This window comes from Cydia fagiglandana, chromosome 17 (assembly GCF_963556715.1).
Source record: "Cydia fagiglandana chromosome 17, ilCydFagi1.1, whole genome shotgun sequence".
Lineage (NCBI taxonomy): Eukaryota > Metazoa > Arthropoda > Insecta > Lepidoptera > Tortricidae > Cydia > Cydia fagiglandana.
The window spans coordinates 2,793,741-2,811,107 of NC_085948.1; the positions used below are offsets into that span (position 1 = coordinate 2,793,741).

General features: G+C 39.4%; 2 protein-coding genes across 2 annotated transcripts in view; both read right to left on the reverse strand.

Annotated features, from left to right (window-relative positions):
* Nucleotides 1–544: 544 nt before the first annotated feature.
* On the reverse strand, nt 545–11,191 carry LOC134672815 (phosphoglucomutase). Its single transcript, XM_063530772.1, has 11 exons — nt 10,806–11,191; nt 10,210–10,291; nt 9,553–9,752; nt 9,072–9,228; nt 8,372–8,560; nt 7,960–8,075; nt 6,221–6,305; nt 5,207–5,414; nt 4,767–4,950; nt 3,399–3,478; nt 545–2,869 (listed from the first exon to the last, which is right to left on the reverse strand). Exons 1-11 carry the CDS (start codon nt 11,043–11,045, stop codon nt 2,731–2,733), a joined length of 1,680 nt encoding a protein of 559 aa, XP_063386842.1. The 5' UTR covers nt 11,046–11,191; the 3' UTR covers nt 545–2,730.
* Nucleotides 11,192–15,386: 4,195 nt separating this feature from the next.
* Nucleotides 15,387–17,367, reverse strand: part of LOC134672989 (protein bicaudal C) — a 30,179-nt gene continuing 28,198 nt past the window's right edge. Inside the window, exons 21-22 of the mRNA XM_063530948.1 lie at nt 16,376–16,495; nt 15,387–15,500 (exon numbers count right to left, since the gene is read on the reverse strand). Coding sequence (XP_063387018.1) covers nt 15,388–15,500; nt 16,376–16,495 — 233 coding nt within the window. The 3' untranslated portion in view covers nt 15,387. The remainder of the gene's footprint in view (nt 15,501–16,375; nt 16,496–17,367) is intronic.

Consider the following 17,367-nt stretch of genomic DNA (forward strand, 5'->3'; position numbering starts at 1 on the left):
AAGTGGCCCTTATAGTGATAGTAACTAAAATATGGCTGAACGAGGTTAGATGTTTGTTAATAAGTAATTGAAGCTTCATTATAATAATTTAAAGGATCAATTCAATTAAACATTAAGTACGACTCATTTTTATATTTTAGACGTTTTCAAAAATAACATGAAAAAAAAATAGTATAAATGCTACCACCTTCTGGGCACGCTGCCAATAGACGGCGATTTGAGCCAAATTTTCTATTTACAGTTTTATTTTTAAGCTTACTTTTTAATTTTTTATTTCAAGGCTTTTTATTGTTTTTTTTTGTCTTAACCTCTAGCCGCCATACGTCAAACCTAGCCAAGCAAAATGAAATTTTATTTTGTCAACACAAAGTTCAAATTAGAATGGAACAGGAGACCTTTTTATAGGTCTTTGGGCGGCTAGAGGTTATTATGTATATAAATAAAGTAACGTATTGCTAAATATATAAAGAACTTCGAAACTATCCCATCTAGTCATATTTTATATAATAAAGGTTGAGTTCCGTGTTAATAAATAAAACCTTCATTAAACACATGTACTTACTTATTTTTATTTTACAAAAGAAAATTCAAAACAATAATATTCATTTGGTAACAGTTAACTTTAGACTTTTAGTTTTAATATTGCAACTTGCGTCCCATAATATTACAGATTATTATAAGTTTTTATAACTTTAAATATAAATGGTGCAAAACACTTAACATAATAGTAAATTTCATACATATTAATAAAATCTCTTAAAACAAATAGAGTTAGACCAAGAAAAGTCTGCAGCGATTTTGCCAGCCCTCGCAGTGCCAATGTTATTTTAAACGTCAAACTTCTATGAAAGCGTGGGCTATCAAAATCGCTGCAGAATTTTCTTGGTCTAACTCTATCAAACAAAAGGCAAAACTTGTCATAAAGAAGTAGGTATTATATACGAGATTTAAGGAAAGATGTTATTTAGTTAAATAATTACTAGGTCCTGGGCTATAACCGCGAAAATCGAAGTTCGCAAATTGCGGGCATTTCTCTCTGTCACTCTAATTACGCCTTCATTGGAGTAAAAGAGAAAGATCCCCGCAATTTGCGAATTTCGGTTTTCGCGGTAGCCCCTCTGTGCAATCCATCTTTTTACACACTTTTATTTAGCTTCACTGCGTATATCTCTTTGTATACAGGGTGAAATTTAAATCACTGGCCATATTCATTCCAGGCATAGGTTACACTTAAAGAATCTATTTAGCGAAAAAAAAGAGTACATTTTTTTTTAATTTTCATTTTTCAATTTTTAAATATTTTCCACGAGTCGTGGTCACCCTATTACCACAAATGTAAACAAACCTAATAGTAGGTTTTAACAACAACATCAGCAAAACCCTTATCTGACCTTCACTAAACCTTATAATCGTTGCAATAGGGTCCACCTAGTTAGTGTTGGCGATGGTAGGCAGGTTTATCAATTTCGAGGGTAGTCTAAACCATTCCGCGCTAGCTTGATGATGAGTTATTTCGAAAAAAATGTACTGAGCGGTATTAAAAGAAAAAACACGTGTTTAATATTTTTTCCAGTTCTTTCGGGTGTTTCAATTTGGCCAGTGAATTAAATTTCATCCTGTATATGGTGCTTCAAATGTTGTAACTCAAATTTGAACTACTTCCGGGTGTCTGATTGAGCTGAAATTTCGCATACTTCCATATTTCCGATGACAATGCAATAATAAGCTAACATGGAGCTGATCTGATGATGCAGTCGGAAGATAACTAAAGGAACTCTTTGATGGAAAAACATAAACACATTGAGTTTAGGCTCTTTTGAAAGGTCTCGAGAAGTACTTGATAGACATTCAAAGGAGAGAAAGTACAGTCAGCAATAAAAGCGTGTATCAAAATAGTTATTTACGATACAAGTGCGTAAAAGAGGAAATTCGAAACGAGTGGCGATAAATTAAAACACGACCGAAAGGAGTGTTTTAAATCGACACGAGTTGCGAATTACCTATTCGCACGTGTATCGTACAACGTTTTACAGTACATATGGCCCTTTAAACTTTTGACATCGCACGAAAAGTGCTATTTTACGCACTAGTGCGGGAAAATAGGACCATATGTACTGTAAAATATTTTTGACGGTTATTTGTTACAGATATGTATAAAGTTTGTTTCGAATCTGTATTTAGAAATAAACAATGACGGCCTGGTCGTTTAACTTTACATAGCTGTATCAAAGAGAATAGAGTGTATAGAGAGTTGTTGTCATAGTAAATTTTGTAGTCACAGTTACTGCCATCTTTCGGCAGATGATTAAAACTTTTAGAACGCCATTTGACTTTTGTTCGTATTTTTTCGCACGAGAATAGGCCAAAGGTATAGTGCCATCGCTCGAAAAGATGGCATACCTTTGGCCTATACTTGAGTAGATGGCGATACTTTTTGATATTTAACAAATTTAACACATATCAGTGTGTGTGTGTGTGTGTGTGTGTGTGTTTGTATCTATGTAAAATTGTCATATAATATTTATTTATTTATTTATCAGTGAAAGAACAAGGATCAAAGGCGTTCTAAAAGTTTCAATCATCTGTCGAAAGATGGCAGTAAATTTACTGTGACTACAAAATTTAATTTGACAATCCCCCTCTATACTAAATTCTCTTTGGCTGTATTAAGGATGTCTATGGGTTTACCATTTCTGCGGCACGTTTGCAACCGCGACGATAGATGGCGCCTTATGTGATGACGGTGGGGGCGTCCCGGCCGGTGTACTTTTGAAGTTGGGAGAGCTGCAGCGCCACCTCGATCAGCGGGCGGAGCATCACCTGCGCGTCGCCTAGCACGTCCTTGGCTTCGTACGAGTCGATGTACAGTCTGCAATACATGATGGACAGTTTTAATTCAGTTGTAATAGGTAAATAGTCATACGTTTCAAAAACTATACTAGATTGAGATGTTTTCGAATATAAATCTTATATATGGAAGTCGGTAGGAGGGTATGTAAACTTGAAGTCTAATTGATTTGAAATCTTATTCATTAAAATTGGCTCAATAATACTGTATGTACTATAAAACTTCTAAAGCCCCTTTCCACTTTCTATGACTAGTCCCGTAGTTAGTACCTAGTGACTAGTACGATAGTGTATATTCCCGGCACTGATTTTATATGAAAGGACCGAATTTCCCAGTTTCCATACAAAATCGGTACCGATCGGTTACTAGGCCAAAAACTAAAAGTTATGGTAACGCTAATAAGGTGGGCTTACATTTTCATACTACATATAAGAATATGACATCTGTAAACTGGCAAATAACAAGTATGTCCTATAACACCGCCGGGTAGTGCTGCACAGAAATTCCATATCTAACGGCAGCAGGAAAAGTAAAATTATTGAATGTTTACCTGACAGTAGCTCCGGAGCTGCCGGTTCCACTCAGACGCAGCACGATGCGAGACCCGTCTTCGAAGATAATCCTCAGACCCTGATGACGAAACAAAAAAACCAAGTTACTTATTACTAAAATATATCCCTTCTTCAATGGTTTAAAATACTACAGGTATCATCTCCCATCTACCAACAGTCAAAGGCGAAATCAATCGATATATATAATTCAATCCGTTATGAGCTTCTTTCCATAGAGCATCACCCGCAAAGGTGAGGCAAAGGCCCGGCAGAGGCAGCGCAGATGCGTTCTGGTTGCCCCGATACTCGTCGCAGGCCTATTTCGAGGTAATAAAGCCATAAGAACAGGGCCGGATTTCCGCTTAGGCCCGCAAGGCCCGGGCCTAGGGGCCCAGGTAATTTAACAATGGTTTTGACATAGAGAAGGGGGCTCCCCTGAATCCTAAGTGACTTACCAAGTGCTTTAACGACGTAGGTCTTGACCATCACATCGCGATCCTGCCAATATTTCTATCTTCACAGATCGACCCTGCCACTGCCAAGACATATACGGACATACCTGTTTCATAGCCACGCCACGGTCGATAGGGTCCATGTAGAGAAGTTATCGGCCACTTTAACGACGTAAGTTTTTATCGTTACATGGCGACCATATCACCAAGACTTATCGAGTTTGTTGTTGTGATTTGTTGTGATAAAATAACATCACATGGCGACCCAGCCACGGCTTCTATCCTATAAGACACATATCACAGGGCGACCCTGCCAAGACATACCTGTTTCATAGCCACACTGCGGTCGATAGGGTCCATGCAGGAGAAGTTATCGGCCACTGTAACGACGTAGGGCTTTGAACCCGACGTGTGAGATGAACCGACGAAGCCGGGAGAGGTCATGCGTTGCTCCAGGGCTGTCATCATCTCGTTGTAGTAGTATTATTAGATTCTCACAGGGCGACCCTGCCAAGACATACCTGTTTCATAGCGACACTACGGTCGATAGGGTCCATGTAGGAGAAGTTATCGGCCACTTTAACGACGTAGGTTTTTGAACCCGACGTGTGAGATGAACCAACGAAGCCGGGAGAGGTCATGCGTTGCTCCAGGGCTGTCATCATCTCGTTGTAGTAGTATTATTAGATCCTCACAGGGCGACCCTGCCAATATATACCTGTTTCATAGCCACACTGCGGTCGATAGGGTCCATGTAGGAGAAGTTATCGGCCACTTTAACGAGGTAGGTTTTTGAACCCGACGTGTGAGATGAACCGACGAAGCCGGGAGAGGTCATGCGTTGCTCCAGGGCTGTCATCATCTCGTTGTAGTAGTATTATTAGATCTTCACAGGGCGACCCTGCTAATATATACCTGTTTCATAGCCACGCTACGGTCGATAGGGTCCATGTAGGAGAAGTTATCAGCCACTTTGACTACATAAGTCTTGGAGCCAGCCGTGTGAGATGACCCGACGAAGCCGGGAGAGGTCATGCGTTGCTCAAGGGCGGTCATCATCTCGTTGCAAGGGTTGCTTGCGCATTCTTCGTAGTCGTATCTGAAATAAAAATAAATAAATAAATTGATATAGGTATGGGCACGGGTTTCTCGCTTTTCCAAGGGATTTAGAACTTTAATACGACACAATAAGACTCGCCAGTACAGTACAGTATTTCCTTCCGTATTGAACTGATTTGCGAGTGAGAGCTATGACTGAGAGCCAAGCTGATGTCTGTCCGTCCTTTTCTCACGCATAGTCTGAACCAAGCTCGCTTTCCCACACTTGCCAAGGGATTTAGAACTTTAATAATCACCTAGTAAAGTAGTTCCTCCCGTATTTGGCCCAGTGTTCCTTCAGTATCTCCTCAACCGATTTGCCGGTGACAGCGATGACTGACAGCCAAGCGAGAGCGGCCCATAGTCCGTCCTTTTCTCGCACGTGGTCTGAGCCGGTGCCAAAGCTCTCCTCGCCGCAGAGGGAGAGGCGACCGGCGTCCATTAGGTTGCCGAAGTATTTCCAACCTTAATGAATAAAACATAAGGTTAATATTAGCATGTCGTTAAGTACGTACTAAGTAATAAAGTGACAGTGTGAAGTAAGAACTTCAGTCGTGAATAAGTTTGTTTTGCTTTAATTTATATAGAAAACTCCCCTCCACCTACAAGAGTAGTGGAGATCTACCAACCCTCTAGGTATATAGATATAGTAAAGAAGGCCTGTTAGGGATCTACACAGGCCCCTATTATCAGGAAGGCGGTATCGTGCAGAATGGAGAGCCTTGGTGCACAAAATAACGACCTCATATGGTCGCGACCCTCAGTCATGAGGAAACGAGAAGACCGACACATTCGCCGATTCATGACGACCGGACTGGCTTAGTGGGTAGTAAACCTGCCTATAAAGCCGGTCCTGGGTTTGTATCCCGGTCATTTATTTGATGATGATCCCAGATATTTGTTCCTGAGTCATGGATGTTTTCCATGTATTTAAGTTTTGTATACTGGGTGGCCAAAAAATAAGTGCATTTGCGTTGCCACGGAGGTTTTGGGATTATACTGAGCAACTTTTACTATGGGACCAACCGCGAAATCGCGGGAAAAATTTTTTGCTGTTTTATACATTTTGGCTGGTCCATTTTCTATGGGAGGGTAAATTTTTTTTCGCGATAATCCCAAAACCTCCCTGGCAACGGGAACGAGGAATGAGCTTATTTTTTTACCACCGTGTATATTTAATATATATCGTTCCACAACACAAGCCTTTAGCTTACCGTAGGACTTAGTCAATCTGTGTAAGAAAATCCTATAATATTTATTATTATTCATACCAGTAGGCACTTCAAAGATCTCTTTCCCCAAGTCCTTGGCGACGCGGTCGACGGCGGCGGCGGTGGGCATGGAGCGAGCGAAGCCCTTCAAAACAAAACAAAATATTTAAATTTATTTACTAAAGTGTTATGATGTACTATTAGCGTTATTGATAAACGCATTACAAGCCTGCATGCCTATTATGGATGGCTTTATCCACGTGACAAAATATCCGTCACTTTTTAACAGAGTGCGATTGAAAGTGACGGGTACCGTTTTATCACGCTGTCACGTAGACAAGAACGACCATCATATCCCTACTGAATTAGCTATGAATCGTTTGCCTTTATCTGTATGTATGTATGTAAACATAATTAGGGTTCCGTACCCAAAGGGTAAAACGGGACCCTATTACTAAGACTTCGCTGTCCGTCCGTCCGTCCGTCCGTCCGTCTGTCACCAGGCTGTATCTCACGAACCGTAATAGTTGAAATTTTCACAGATGATGTATTTCTGTTGCCGCTATAACAACAAATACTAAAAACAGAATAAAATAAAGATTTGAATGGGGCTCCCATACAACAAACGTGATTTTTGACCAAAGTTAAGCAACGTCGGGAGTGGTCAGTACTTGGATGGGTGACCGTCTTTTTTGCTTTTTTTTGTTTTTGTTTTTTTGCATTATGGCACGGAACCCTTCGTGCGCGAGTCCGACTCGCACTTGCCCGGTTTTTTTACTTATTCAGTCTGGTAAATTTTTATGAATAAGAGGGGTATAACTTTTATACTGCTTTGCAGTGAATTCCATGCATAGACTAGGAATCCTCTAGACCGAGTTTAGAGCCATTATTTTATGCAACCGATGAAGCCAAAAATGCGGGGGTGCGCGGGACGAGGTGAGCGAAGTCCCGTGCCGTGATTGGTCCGTTCAAAGACACGGACGTCACACAAAGACACTTTCGACTCGAACATGAAGTAAAATTACCGTATGCGTGGCAGAGGGGGTAGCGCGACTATGCTCAGTGTGGAGGATGTTTTGTCTGTGGTTCCATGTAATATTTTCTTATTAGTTATAAACGAGCACAAATCCATCTTTGGTTTTTCGTATTAAAAACTCTAAAATGTTGAGTGTTTGGGTGTCTTATGCCACTCTCAAGCCGCGGTATGCCGATCACCGGCCACAGAATAAAATAATAGTACTAGGTACGAAGGTCCACTCTCTAACAAAACGCGTCTATTACGACAGACAAGACCGCAAGGTGGCGCAAGCGCGAGCAGGCGTTCGTTCCGTAGCGGTGCGCGGCAACCACAACTGCTAGACTCCAAAATTGGTGTGGCCGCATGTACCTAGACGACATCGTGGAGTGAGCCACGCCTGCCCTAGCTTTGATGAACTCTAGATTTACATCATAAAATAAATCTAGTCTCGTTAATGAGCGTTTACCAAAAAAAATGTACATTTCATTAATATCTTCAAAATATTGACTTCTTGGGCTCATTTCACTCAGAATCATTTGTACATTCACGCCTCATACATGAAAAAAATGTGTCCCAAGATTTCCTTTCCAGATCGTCACATTTTTGTATTCATGAACGTGATGAACTGAAACTGAAACTTTTTCATATAAAATTTTGGGACACATTTTTTCATATACAAATGATTCTGAGTAAAATGAGCCCAAGAAGTCAATATTTTGACGACATGAATGAAATGTACTTTTTTTTGGAAAACGCTCTAATAACGTAATAAGAAAAGTACCTTGACTCCGTTACGTTGGAAATAAGGAATCAGAGCCGCATGCGCAGCCAGTACGGCCAAAGAGTCAGATGGAGTCACGAAGAGGGCGCCACGGCCTATGATCATGTTGCGGTCGCCTGCAAAAGATAATTTAATAAACAATTTTTATCAAAATGACCGGAAATAGTCATTTAGTTCATTTTAATAGCCTGGGAAAAATCAAGTTGAGGTAGGCTAAATTGTTATCTAGATACCTACTTCCCTGCTTTTATTGATATAAATGTAGTACTCTCAGATTGTTTGAATTTCTGTGGTCGTGCACGCAAAGGGACGTCAAGTTGTGTCAACCCTAATAATCGCTCGGAGCAATGCTGAGCCGAACGGAGCCGAGTTTGCCCGAAGTCAGGAGTGTCCCCCCACTGCCGTTACTTACCATCGCCATCAAAAGCGGCCCCTAAATCATAGTCCCCTCCCTTGACGGCCGCGACCAGGTCGGCGGCGTACGTCAGGTTGGGGTCGGGGTGCGCGCCGCCGAAGTCCTCCAGCGGCGTCACGCGGCGCACGTTGCTGACCGACGCGCCGAGCTCATCCACAAAGATGGCTTGCACGTATGGCCCGGTTACTGGAGAGAAAATTAAAGGTTAACACATTCAGTGCCGAAAACCCGACTATCGTGTTATGATTTCGTTCCCAGGCCGGACGACTCGATAGTCGAGATCGTGGTACTACTTCATGGTATAAATAATATACTCCGCCTGGTACTCTCTTCCCGTCTTTTCGTGGTCACGTGACTGAAACAAGCCTACGTCATCATACGAAATCGCTATATGATAATATGCGCTATATATAGCGGCCATGTTATTGTGACGTAGGCTTGTGTCACTCTAGGAAGAGAAGACGGAGAAGACCATGTTTAATTAGACTATGGTACTACTGCTTTATATGACGAAATTGTTGTGGCCCGGCGCGGATGTCTCGTTTGGCTGGGTGGTAATGAATGTGTTAAGAATTTAATTTGAAATTATCAGCGCCACCTAGTGTCATTTCTTATTACTGTTTTTATAACATTTTCCTTTGTAAAAGTACCTTTTGGTTGAAACACTTTTCGTTGTACATATGATCAGTAAAATTACCTCCGCTCATAGAGTCAATGAGTACATTGAATGGTTTCCTCTGCTCGGTGCCTTGTATGAGCGACTTAATCTTCGGGAAGTCGAAGATCTCCTTCATGTAGCTCACGTAGTCCTGGACGGGGTCGATGACCTCCACCACGAATGGTTTGCTGCCCACCTGTAACAAATGTATTGTTTTCATTTTTAGGGTTCCGTACCCAAAGGGTAAACGGGACCCTATTACTAAGACTCTGCTGTCCCTCTGTCCGTCCGTCCGTCCGTCTGTCACCAGGCTGTATCTCACGAACCGTGATAGATAGACAGTTGAAATTTTCACAGATGATGTCAAAGTTGCAGTGATGGAGGAAAATAATGGCAACTATTTAGAATGAGTATATAGTAAATGAGATGATTTATGATTTAGAATGAAACATAATGAACAGTTGTTTTATTTTACCACAAATAAAGACCAGTCAACACTTCACGTGGTAATAGTACTCACGGTAAAGTTAAAGACGCCAGTTTTATCAACAGGGCAGTTAAGGTCCGGAACCGTCTTATACTCCTTGATGGTGGTGGTGAGCGCATGAATCTCGTTGGTGGTGTGATCAGGGGCTGGCCCGCCATTGCTGCAGTTAAACTTGATGCCGAAGTCATTGTTGATGCCGCCAGGGTTGTGGGAGGCGGTTAGGACTATGCCTCCTGAAAGAGATTATAAATAAATGAACATGTCTATAGTGGCCTAGGAATTAAATTGGTTGACTGTACACCGGACCCAAGTTAGAGCGGCATGGAAAGCTGTGGCAGTTGTTACGTCCCTCATTCATGAGGATTAGACAAAGACAAAACCTCCTCCAGACTGAGCATAGTCGCGCTACCCCCTCTGCCACGCATATGGCAGTTTTACTCCATGCTTGAGTCGAAAGTGTCTTTGTGTGACATCCGTGTCTTTGAACAGACCAATCACGGCACAGGATTTCGCTCACCTCGTCCTGCGCACCCCGGAATTTTTGGCATCATTAGTTGCATGAAATAATTGCTCTAAACTCGGTTTAGAGGATTCCTAGTCTATGGGATTAGATAAAGAAAAAGATTAACACTGGCAGTATAAAAAAGTAGTAAAATTTTTGATATTTCGAGTGTGTAACTGAGGACTTACCAAGAGTATTGTACTTTCTGATGATGCATGACACTGCTGGAGTGGAAAGGATGCCGTTTTGGCCCACTAATAGTTTGCCAACCTAAAAGATTTGATGAAATAAATTTCATTGAAAAAAAAGTTATCAGAGTTATTCTTGCCAATGTAAGTATTGTAAGCTAATTTTGGGCAACAGTTATACTTTTAAGATTGTATGTTTTTTAATTGTTACAGCAAGAACTCATACATTTTATTTAGGCCTCATACGTAGCTTCCAACTTGGGTAGATCCATCTGTCGGATTATGCGAAGTAGGGTAGATATTTACTGAGAGGGTCAAATGGATTTACCAAAGTTTGTGAAGTTAAGCAATACAATTTAGGTTAACCTTATTAAGTAATAAACTATATAAAAATAAGCGGAAATAATACATTAAAAAATGTGTGTTTTCAATTGTAATTTTTTTATGGTAAAATTGATAAAACAGAGATTGGAATTATTCAATAATAAAAGCTAAGCCGCAACCACGTCGGGAATGCAGTAAATTTAATTGTAAAAAAACTTTAATAGGTTATTTATACGGTTGTTGTATAAAATAATGAATATTTATATACGTACCCCGTTTCCAGCGCTGATTTTTATGATTTTATCCACGACTTCTTTAACAAGGTATCTTCCATCTCCGCCCACCACGAGCGTGGAACCCACGATACTATCCTTGTTAGCGTCCAAAATACTCTGGATAAAGTTTTCTGTGTAGTTTTCTTGCAGAAAAACTTTGACTTTTTTACGTAAACCACTAGTACCCGGCTTTTGCCCTTCAAAAGGCGTTGTACTAACAGTAACAACGCTAGACATTTTCACTGAACAATAGATAGGTCTGGGTCGCAATATACGGGCGAGTTATCTCGCCGACGCACAGTTAAAAAATAAGTTTATTTATCTCGGTTCGTAAGGTCAGCGAGTACGACCGCCGAACAAATTCGAAGCTGTCAAACGCAATGTCAATCAAGGTCAACGAATGGCTGCGTTCAGAAATTGCTCGGATTTATATAGAACGGTTAATGGTTTTAAAATTATGTACAGTGCATGAAATTTAATACACTTTACTTATTTTAATCTTGCTGATAAAATCTTGTGATTAATTAATGCTATTAAAAATAGAAATCTCGAATGTTATCGTTTTTTACGCTGCCATCCATTCCATTACAACGTTAGTTACGATGATCGCAGGCGAAACAGTAATTAAGAATATTGAACCTTATTCCAATATGGTAAGATGTAAAGTCAGTTAAGCACTGTCTAAAGAGCGCGATTAGCAATTTAGTTGCAAACAATTTACTAACTACATATTTGGCCTTTCATCTAAAATTCGTAGATATTAACTGTCTATTAAATAAAATTTAAATAGACATTCCCGCTACAGGATTTTGCCAGACGAAGGGATAATCAAGACAAAAGTAAAATGTACTTTTTCTATCTTACGTATTATGCTTTTAATATTGTTGGGTACCTAAGGGTATTCCACTTGTCCAATGTGTATTTCCATCTTACATTGCTTTAAAAAATGTGAGACAAAGATCTTGGACAAGTGGACTAGGTACCACTAAGCATAAGGGTGTGCGTACAGGTAGGTAAATCAAAATACTTACGAATTCTTATAAAAATTAAACTTCAACCTTTAATCGGACAAGCAAAACTTAAAAAACGACCGTGCAAACTTAAAAAAAAAACAAACAAAAATGCATAACCTCCTAACCCATCACTTATCTTAATTAAACATATCAAATTAATAGTAGCTTGTAGGCAGTATTTTATAAACACTAAAAGTTGACGCTAAACATCTCATAATCATACTTTAAAACTATTTATCAAATCACAAGTTCATGATTAAAATTACATCAGATCTTAAAAGAAACCAAATAGAAAGTAAAAGAATCGATACATAATTCCATGGTTCACTTTCGGTGATTAAATTAAAAAAAACGGCACTATATCATGAAAATTATGTACCAACACTTCACTATTCAACACAAATATATGAAAATACATCATTATAAAAGCATTCACAATAAATTAGCATGTTAATATGGTTAAAATAAAAATGCACATGTAAAAACTTAGTATAAAACCTAAATTCATAATCATATACCTACATAACGATTACTGATAAATATTTAAATGTTAACTGATTAAAATATAACAGTTTTTTCGTGACTGTCCATTGGTAGTTGTCACTTAACCTTTTTGTCGCCAGAGCCTGCATAGTCAAGATTCAATTAAAGACGATTTAGACAATGCCAGTTGCTGGTAGAAAGCAACTGGCATGCAAGTGCCGAACGGACAGTACATTAGTACAATATCAATATCAATTAGTGTGTAAACTGAGGTAAACTGGCTAGTGCCATGAAACTTTTCCCACTAGGGACTGGCACAGTTTTTTTTTTCGTAGTAGGTACGAGTACTACCGTTTCAACACTGGCATGCTAGAAAAACTGGCTCCCGTCACTGACGTCACCCAGAACAGCTTTAACACTAAGTATGACATTCTAAATGGCGACGAAAAGGTTAAAAGGTATGTGAGCATCTATTCTGTATACTAAAATGAGTCCTTTTTAAAATCAAGTCAAATTGCGCGATCCTTAATATTTCGATATTTGATTATTCTTAGTCAGAAACCAATTCCGATTGCTTCCTTTAGAATCATATTCTTCAGAATATGTTTTAAAAAGGAGTAACGATTGGTATTTTCCTGATTTTCGATAATTGAAATAAAAGAAACCGTCGCCATATTCCCAATAGTGAAATAATCAAATATTAAAAGCATAGAAAATGTAATAACGAAAATCATTTATATTTAGTCGAGACATAATGCTAAAAATGGATGGTTAAAATCAAGAAATAAAACATGCTTCCTCTAAAGCTAAATGATTACGATCTAAGGTTATTATAGTTAATCTTAACACTAATTTATTGGCGCTAGGCCCGTTTACTTCAACAATAGTCTTTCAAAAATTGTCGTATCGCTTTTAGCTATCATAAAAATCTATAAAAAGGAAACAACTTAAAACTAGATATGTAATAAAATCTCATAGCAATCAACGGGCGATCTACGCGAGGACGGACATTCCATAAAATCTAAACATATAGGAACATCTAGTATTTTAAACAAATAATTGTACCTTTTTGAGCATTTATCTACTATCGCAGTTTCAAAGTTGCCAAGCACAAAAAAAATATCGGCTTGGCAAGAATGTAAATGCGACGTTACTCTTCTTAATTATAAAGCTGTGTTTAAATGCGACGAGTTACAGCGAACAATATATCTCATTTAAAGTACTTAATTTGTCTAGTAGTTCCGGCCGTTGTACGCAGTAGCTACCTACCATGTAAACGCAGCATAAGGCACTTAAACAAGTCTTCGTTGAGATCACTGATTTAGAGTAAATTTATCACCGTACATAATTACTTTATTTACTCCAGTCATAATCAGTCTTAATAATCAAACATTTGGTCACGATTGAGGTATTTAAAAATAGTTCAATCAGCAAATGAAGATATGACCGTCAGTCAAGTTTGCACGTCGTTTAGTTGAATCTCTATTATCATTGATTTAAAACATGGGTCATTATATTCATTTGTGATACACAATCGTTCAGTCTATGTAGCCTCATTACATTAGGTAGATCTCGATTCTGTTTGTAAAGGTACGTTTACACGAATACAGCGGATTTCTTATTGTAAAAACGTCTAAAAATATAAGGAACTCTGGAAGACTAATCAATAATTTAAATGAAGCATTGCTGATCTTAAGAAAACTTATGTTAAATATTTTTGGACGTTTTCTTGCGAAATACGCTATCTATGCTTTGGTACTCCCATTTGACGACAATTTATATAAACTTAGTTTTTCAATTGTATATATCCGCGGACGTATTTTGAAGCATTTACCGACACTAAAACAATAGACAATGCAACCAATTTTAGCGGTGTATGTCCAAGAAAATGCTTGTAAATGAAAAATACATCCAAAGCCGTAACACACTACCGCACCGCACCGCGACCTTGGTGCGGTGTGGTAGTTTGTTACGGCTTTTAGAGAGGTGTACTTCAGTCCTATTATGTCTGGCCTGCCACTGTGACACGGTCTAGTGTAGGGGATGTCTATGAGACACCGTCTAGGACCCCAGGCAGTTTGGGGTTAGGTCTTGTCATTTTGTAACCCCGGCTACTCACGTAACGATAAATCGTTGCGATAAAACTGTGCAGTCCGACTGTGCAGATAAATCGAACCGTGTGTATGACAAATCGTTACGATAATCGACATACACACGGTTCGATTTATCTGCACAGTCGGACTGCACAGTTTTATCGCAATGATTTATCGTTACGTCAGTAGCCGGGGTAAGCAGTTTTCTAAACTTAACGTCCAGCGTCAGTTCAGCATCCATGTCTGTGACATTTTAAAGAGTTTTTGGTCATACTCACCGAAATGGAACGAACATAACCCTTATTTTCCTTTATGAAAAAAACTGAGACTATTTTGTAACGGAATATATCGCCCTATATTTTGCTTCATGACACCAAAAATGGGTATATTTAATGATAGGCTGATATAGAGCTAAGAATCTACACAAACCGACTTTTGAACAGGAATCTATAAGACAAAAAATGCTGTGTGCGTCTGATTTTGACGAGAGACATTAATAAATTGTCGTCCTTCGAGGAATAAACATTTGACCATTAATAGAGCTTATCTCGTCAGAATAAGGTTTACTAATGATCATTTAACAGTGAAGAGGTCAGTTACCAATGCATAAGTATAAATAAAGAAAATTCTACAAATCAAGCCAGTCCATTTATTTTTTTATTGCTAACTGTCTTGATTACTGGCCCCGTATAAAAGGACTACAATGATTTTGCGGTCGTGATCCTAAATGCCAAAATGATACTACTTAAACAATTTTCCCATGGGACTAACCACAGAATCGCGAAAAAAAAACTAATAGACTCGAAGGTCCAAAGTGAGCCTATGGATATATTTTATTCACGATTTTCACTATCGATCCCATGGGATATCATCATTGCGGGCCACCTAAAAATTACCGGTGGGCCGCAGGTTGAGTACCGCTGGTTAAATGTGTGTGTTTAGTACTGTCTTGGTAACTGTCCTCGTGTATGGTCCGTACTGTAGTGTGAGCTACCACTTGTCCTGTGTGAGGGTGGTGGTGTTGTAGGGCGGGGAGGCGATGAGCTTGCGCTCGGCGCCGGGGGCGGCCGAACCTTTGAACACGCTCGCTTGTTGTTGCAGCTCTGTTGAATAAATATAATGAGGCCATTAATAAAATCGATCATCAATGTATGATAACTTGAACAACAAAAACCGATAACACGCCAGTTTCAAGTTGTTTCAAAAATAATTTAATATTCCTCATTAGTAATATTTGTTCTTTAAAAAGCGTTGGTTGGTAGCCATCAAGTACGTGCCACTTTCATAAGTCGCTTTTCGGCGAAGAAATGAGAAAACCGAAATAATCAAGGTCAAATGATAGTGGCTTTCGACAAAATCTAGTGTTCGCCACTCCATGTAGGCTCACATGAACCGTGGCGTCAAGCCGAGAACATTGCGAGGAAGATGACGATGCTATCTGGGTCGAACTCAAAACCATAATTATTCAGGTTTTTCCTGTGGACATACCTAAACCGTATCCACATGAAAGGGTGATATTTTATTTGGCTAAGTATGATAAAATCATTTCCTATGTGCCCACATGCTGTTAACTATTGTGCACACGATAGAAAACTTATGTGTTCTGTAACGTTTTCTCTCATGTGCGTAAGAAAATTAGACTTTATAGCCCTTAACTTTTGGGTATGTCCACAGGAAAGACTTGAACATGGTTTTGAGTTTGACCCTCATATCCGAATCAACTCGGGATCTAATGGGGTTGGCCGGTCGATGTATCAGATGGCGCCAACATAGCTTGCCCTGTCAATCCCTATAAATATGTAAAATTTTTGTTTTTTTAATGGAATTTTATGCCCTGGATGTCAGCCCTTTAAGCCAAATCTCATAGAAAAAGGGACAAGCTATGATGGCGCCATCTATGCAAATCTTTGACAGTTGCTAACCCAATTCAGGGATAGCGAGTTCTCTGCGCAGTAAGAATTAAGGTCCACATAATTACCTGCGATGATTAGCAGCATCTTCCTGCGAGCACCAAAGGCGGTGACGCCAATCTCGGTCAGGTCTGCCTCGTTCAGAGACGCAAACGTAGACATGTCTAGCTCATGTTTCTTGAACAAATCTGTAAGATGATTAAAAAAACTTTAGAAATCTGCCTAGGTTCTCAAAAGACTTGATCTTTAAGAAAAATGTTCGCGGTAAGTAAAGCCTGGAGTTGCAAACGTCCGTAGGCTACAATTGCAGCAGGCTTAAATATACCGTTTGTTTTTTTCTGAGAATGTCTAGCTTTGGTTCGACACTGTTTCTTTTCCCTACATTTGGAATATCAAATAAAACTATCTTTCTAGTATTTTCCAAAGTGTTAAGTGTGTGTGTATTTTCGCAGACAGCGAAATCGACTCCACACTTCGCGTTCGCGGCTTCGCCCGCGATTCACGCGTATAGTCTGGAGGGGGCTTTACAAGAGTAGAGTCAGCGACATTCGGGTTATCTTTTCAATCTTATCATTATCGTGACATACCAATATATTTATGCAGCCCTATTTCGCGAAGCAGCACATACAACCCAGCAAACATTTTTGGTCGATATTCCGAAAAAGGCACCTATTTTAGGTCGCACAATTTAGGAGACCAAAATGAGGCACGTCGAATCGACGTCGTGGGCACGTCGAGTCGACATAAATGGGGAAAAAACGCACGTGCCGGCGACGTATTTATTGACGGTAAATTAGTGATTACAACCATTAGGTCAACACTAGGTCATGTTTCCGACGTGGATTCGACGTCGCCACGACGTGCCGCGTAGTGAAAATGTACTAATTTGGTATTCTTTACCACCTTTAGACGTGATGGCGACATATTTTTATCCATATAATTACTCTGCGAGGCAATATTTAGATGAGACGCGATGAAGAGAAAAAGAGACACAAACATTACGCTTATATATTCTTTTCACTCAGAAACAAAATGTCTAACAAGAAAACAACTTTAAGTT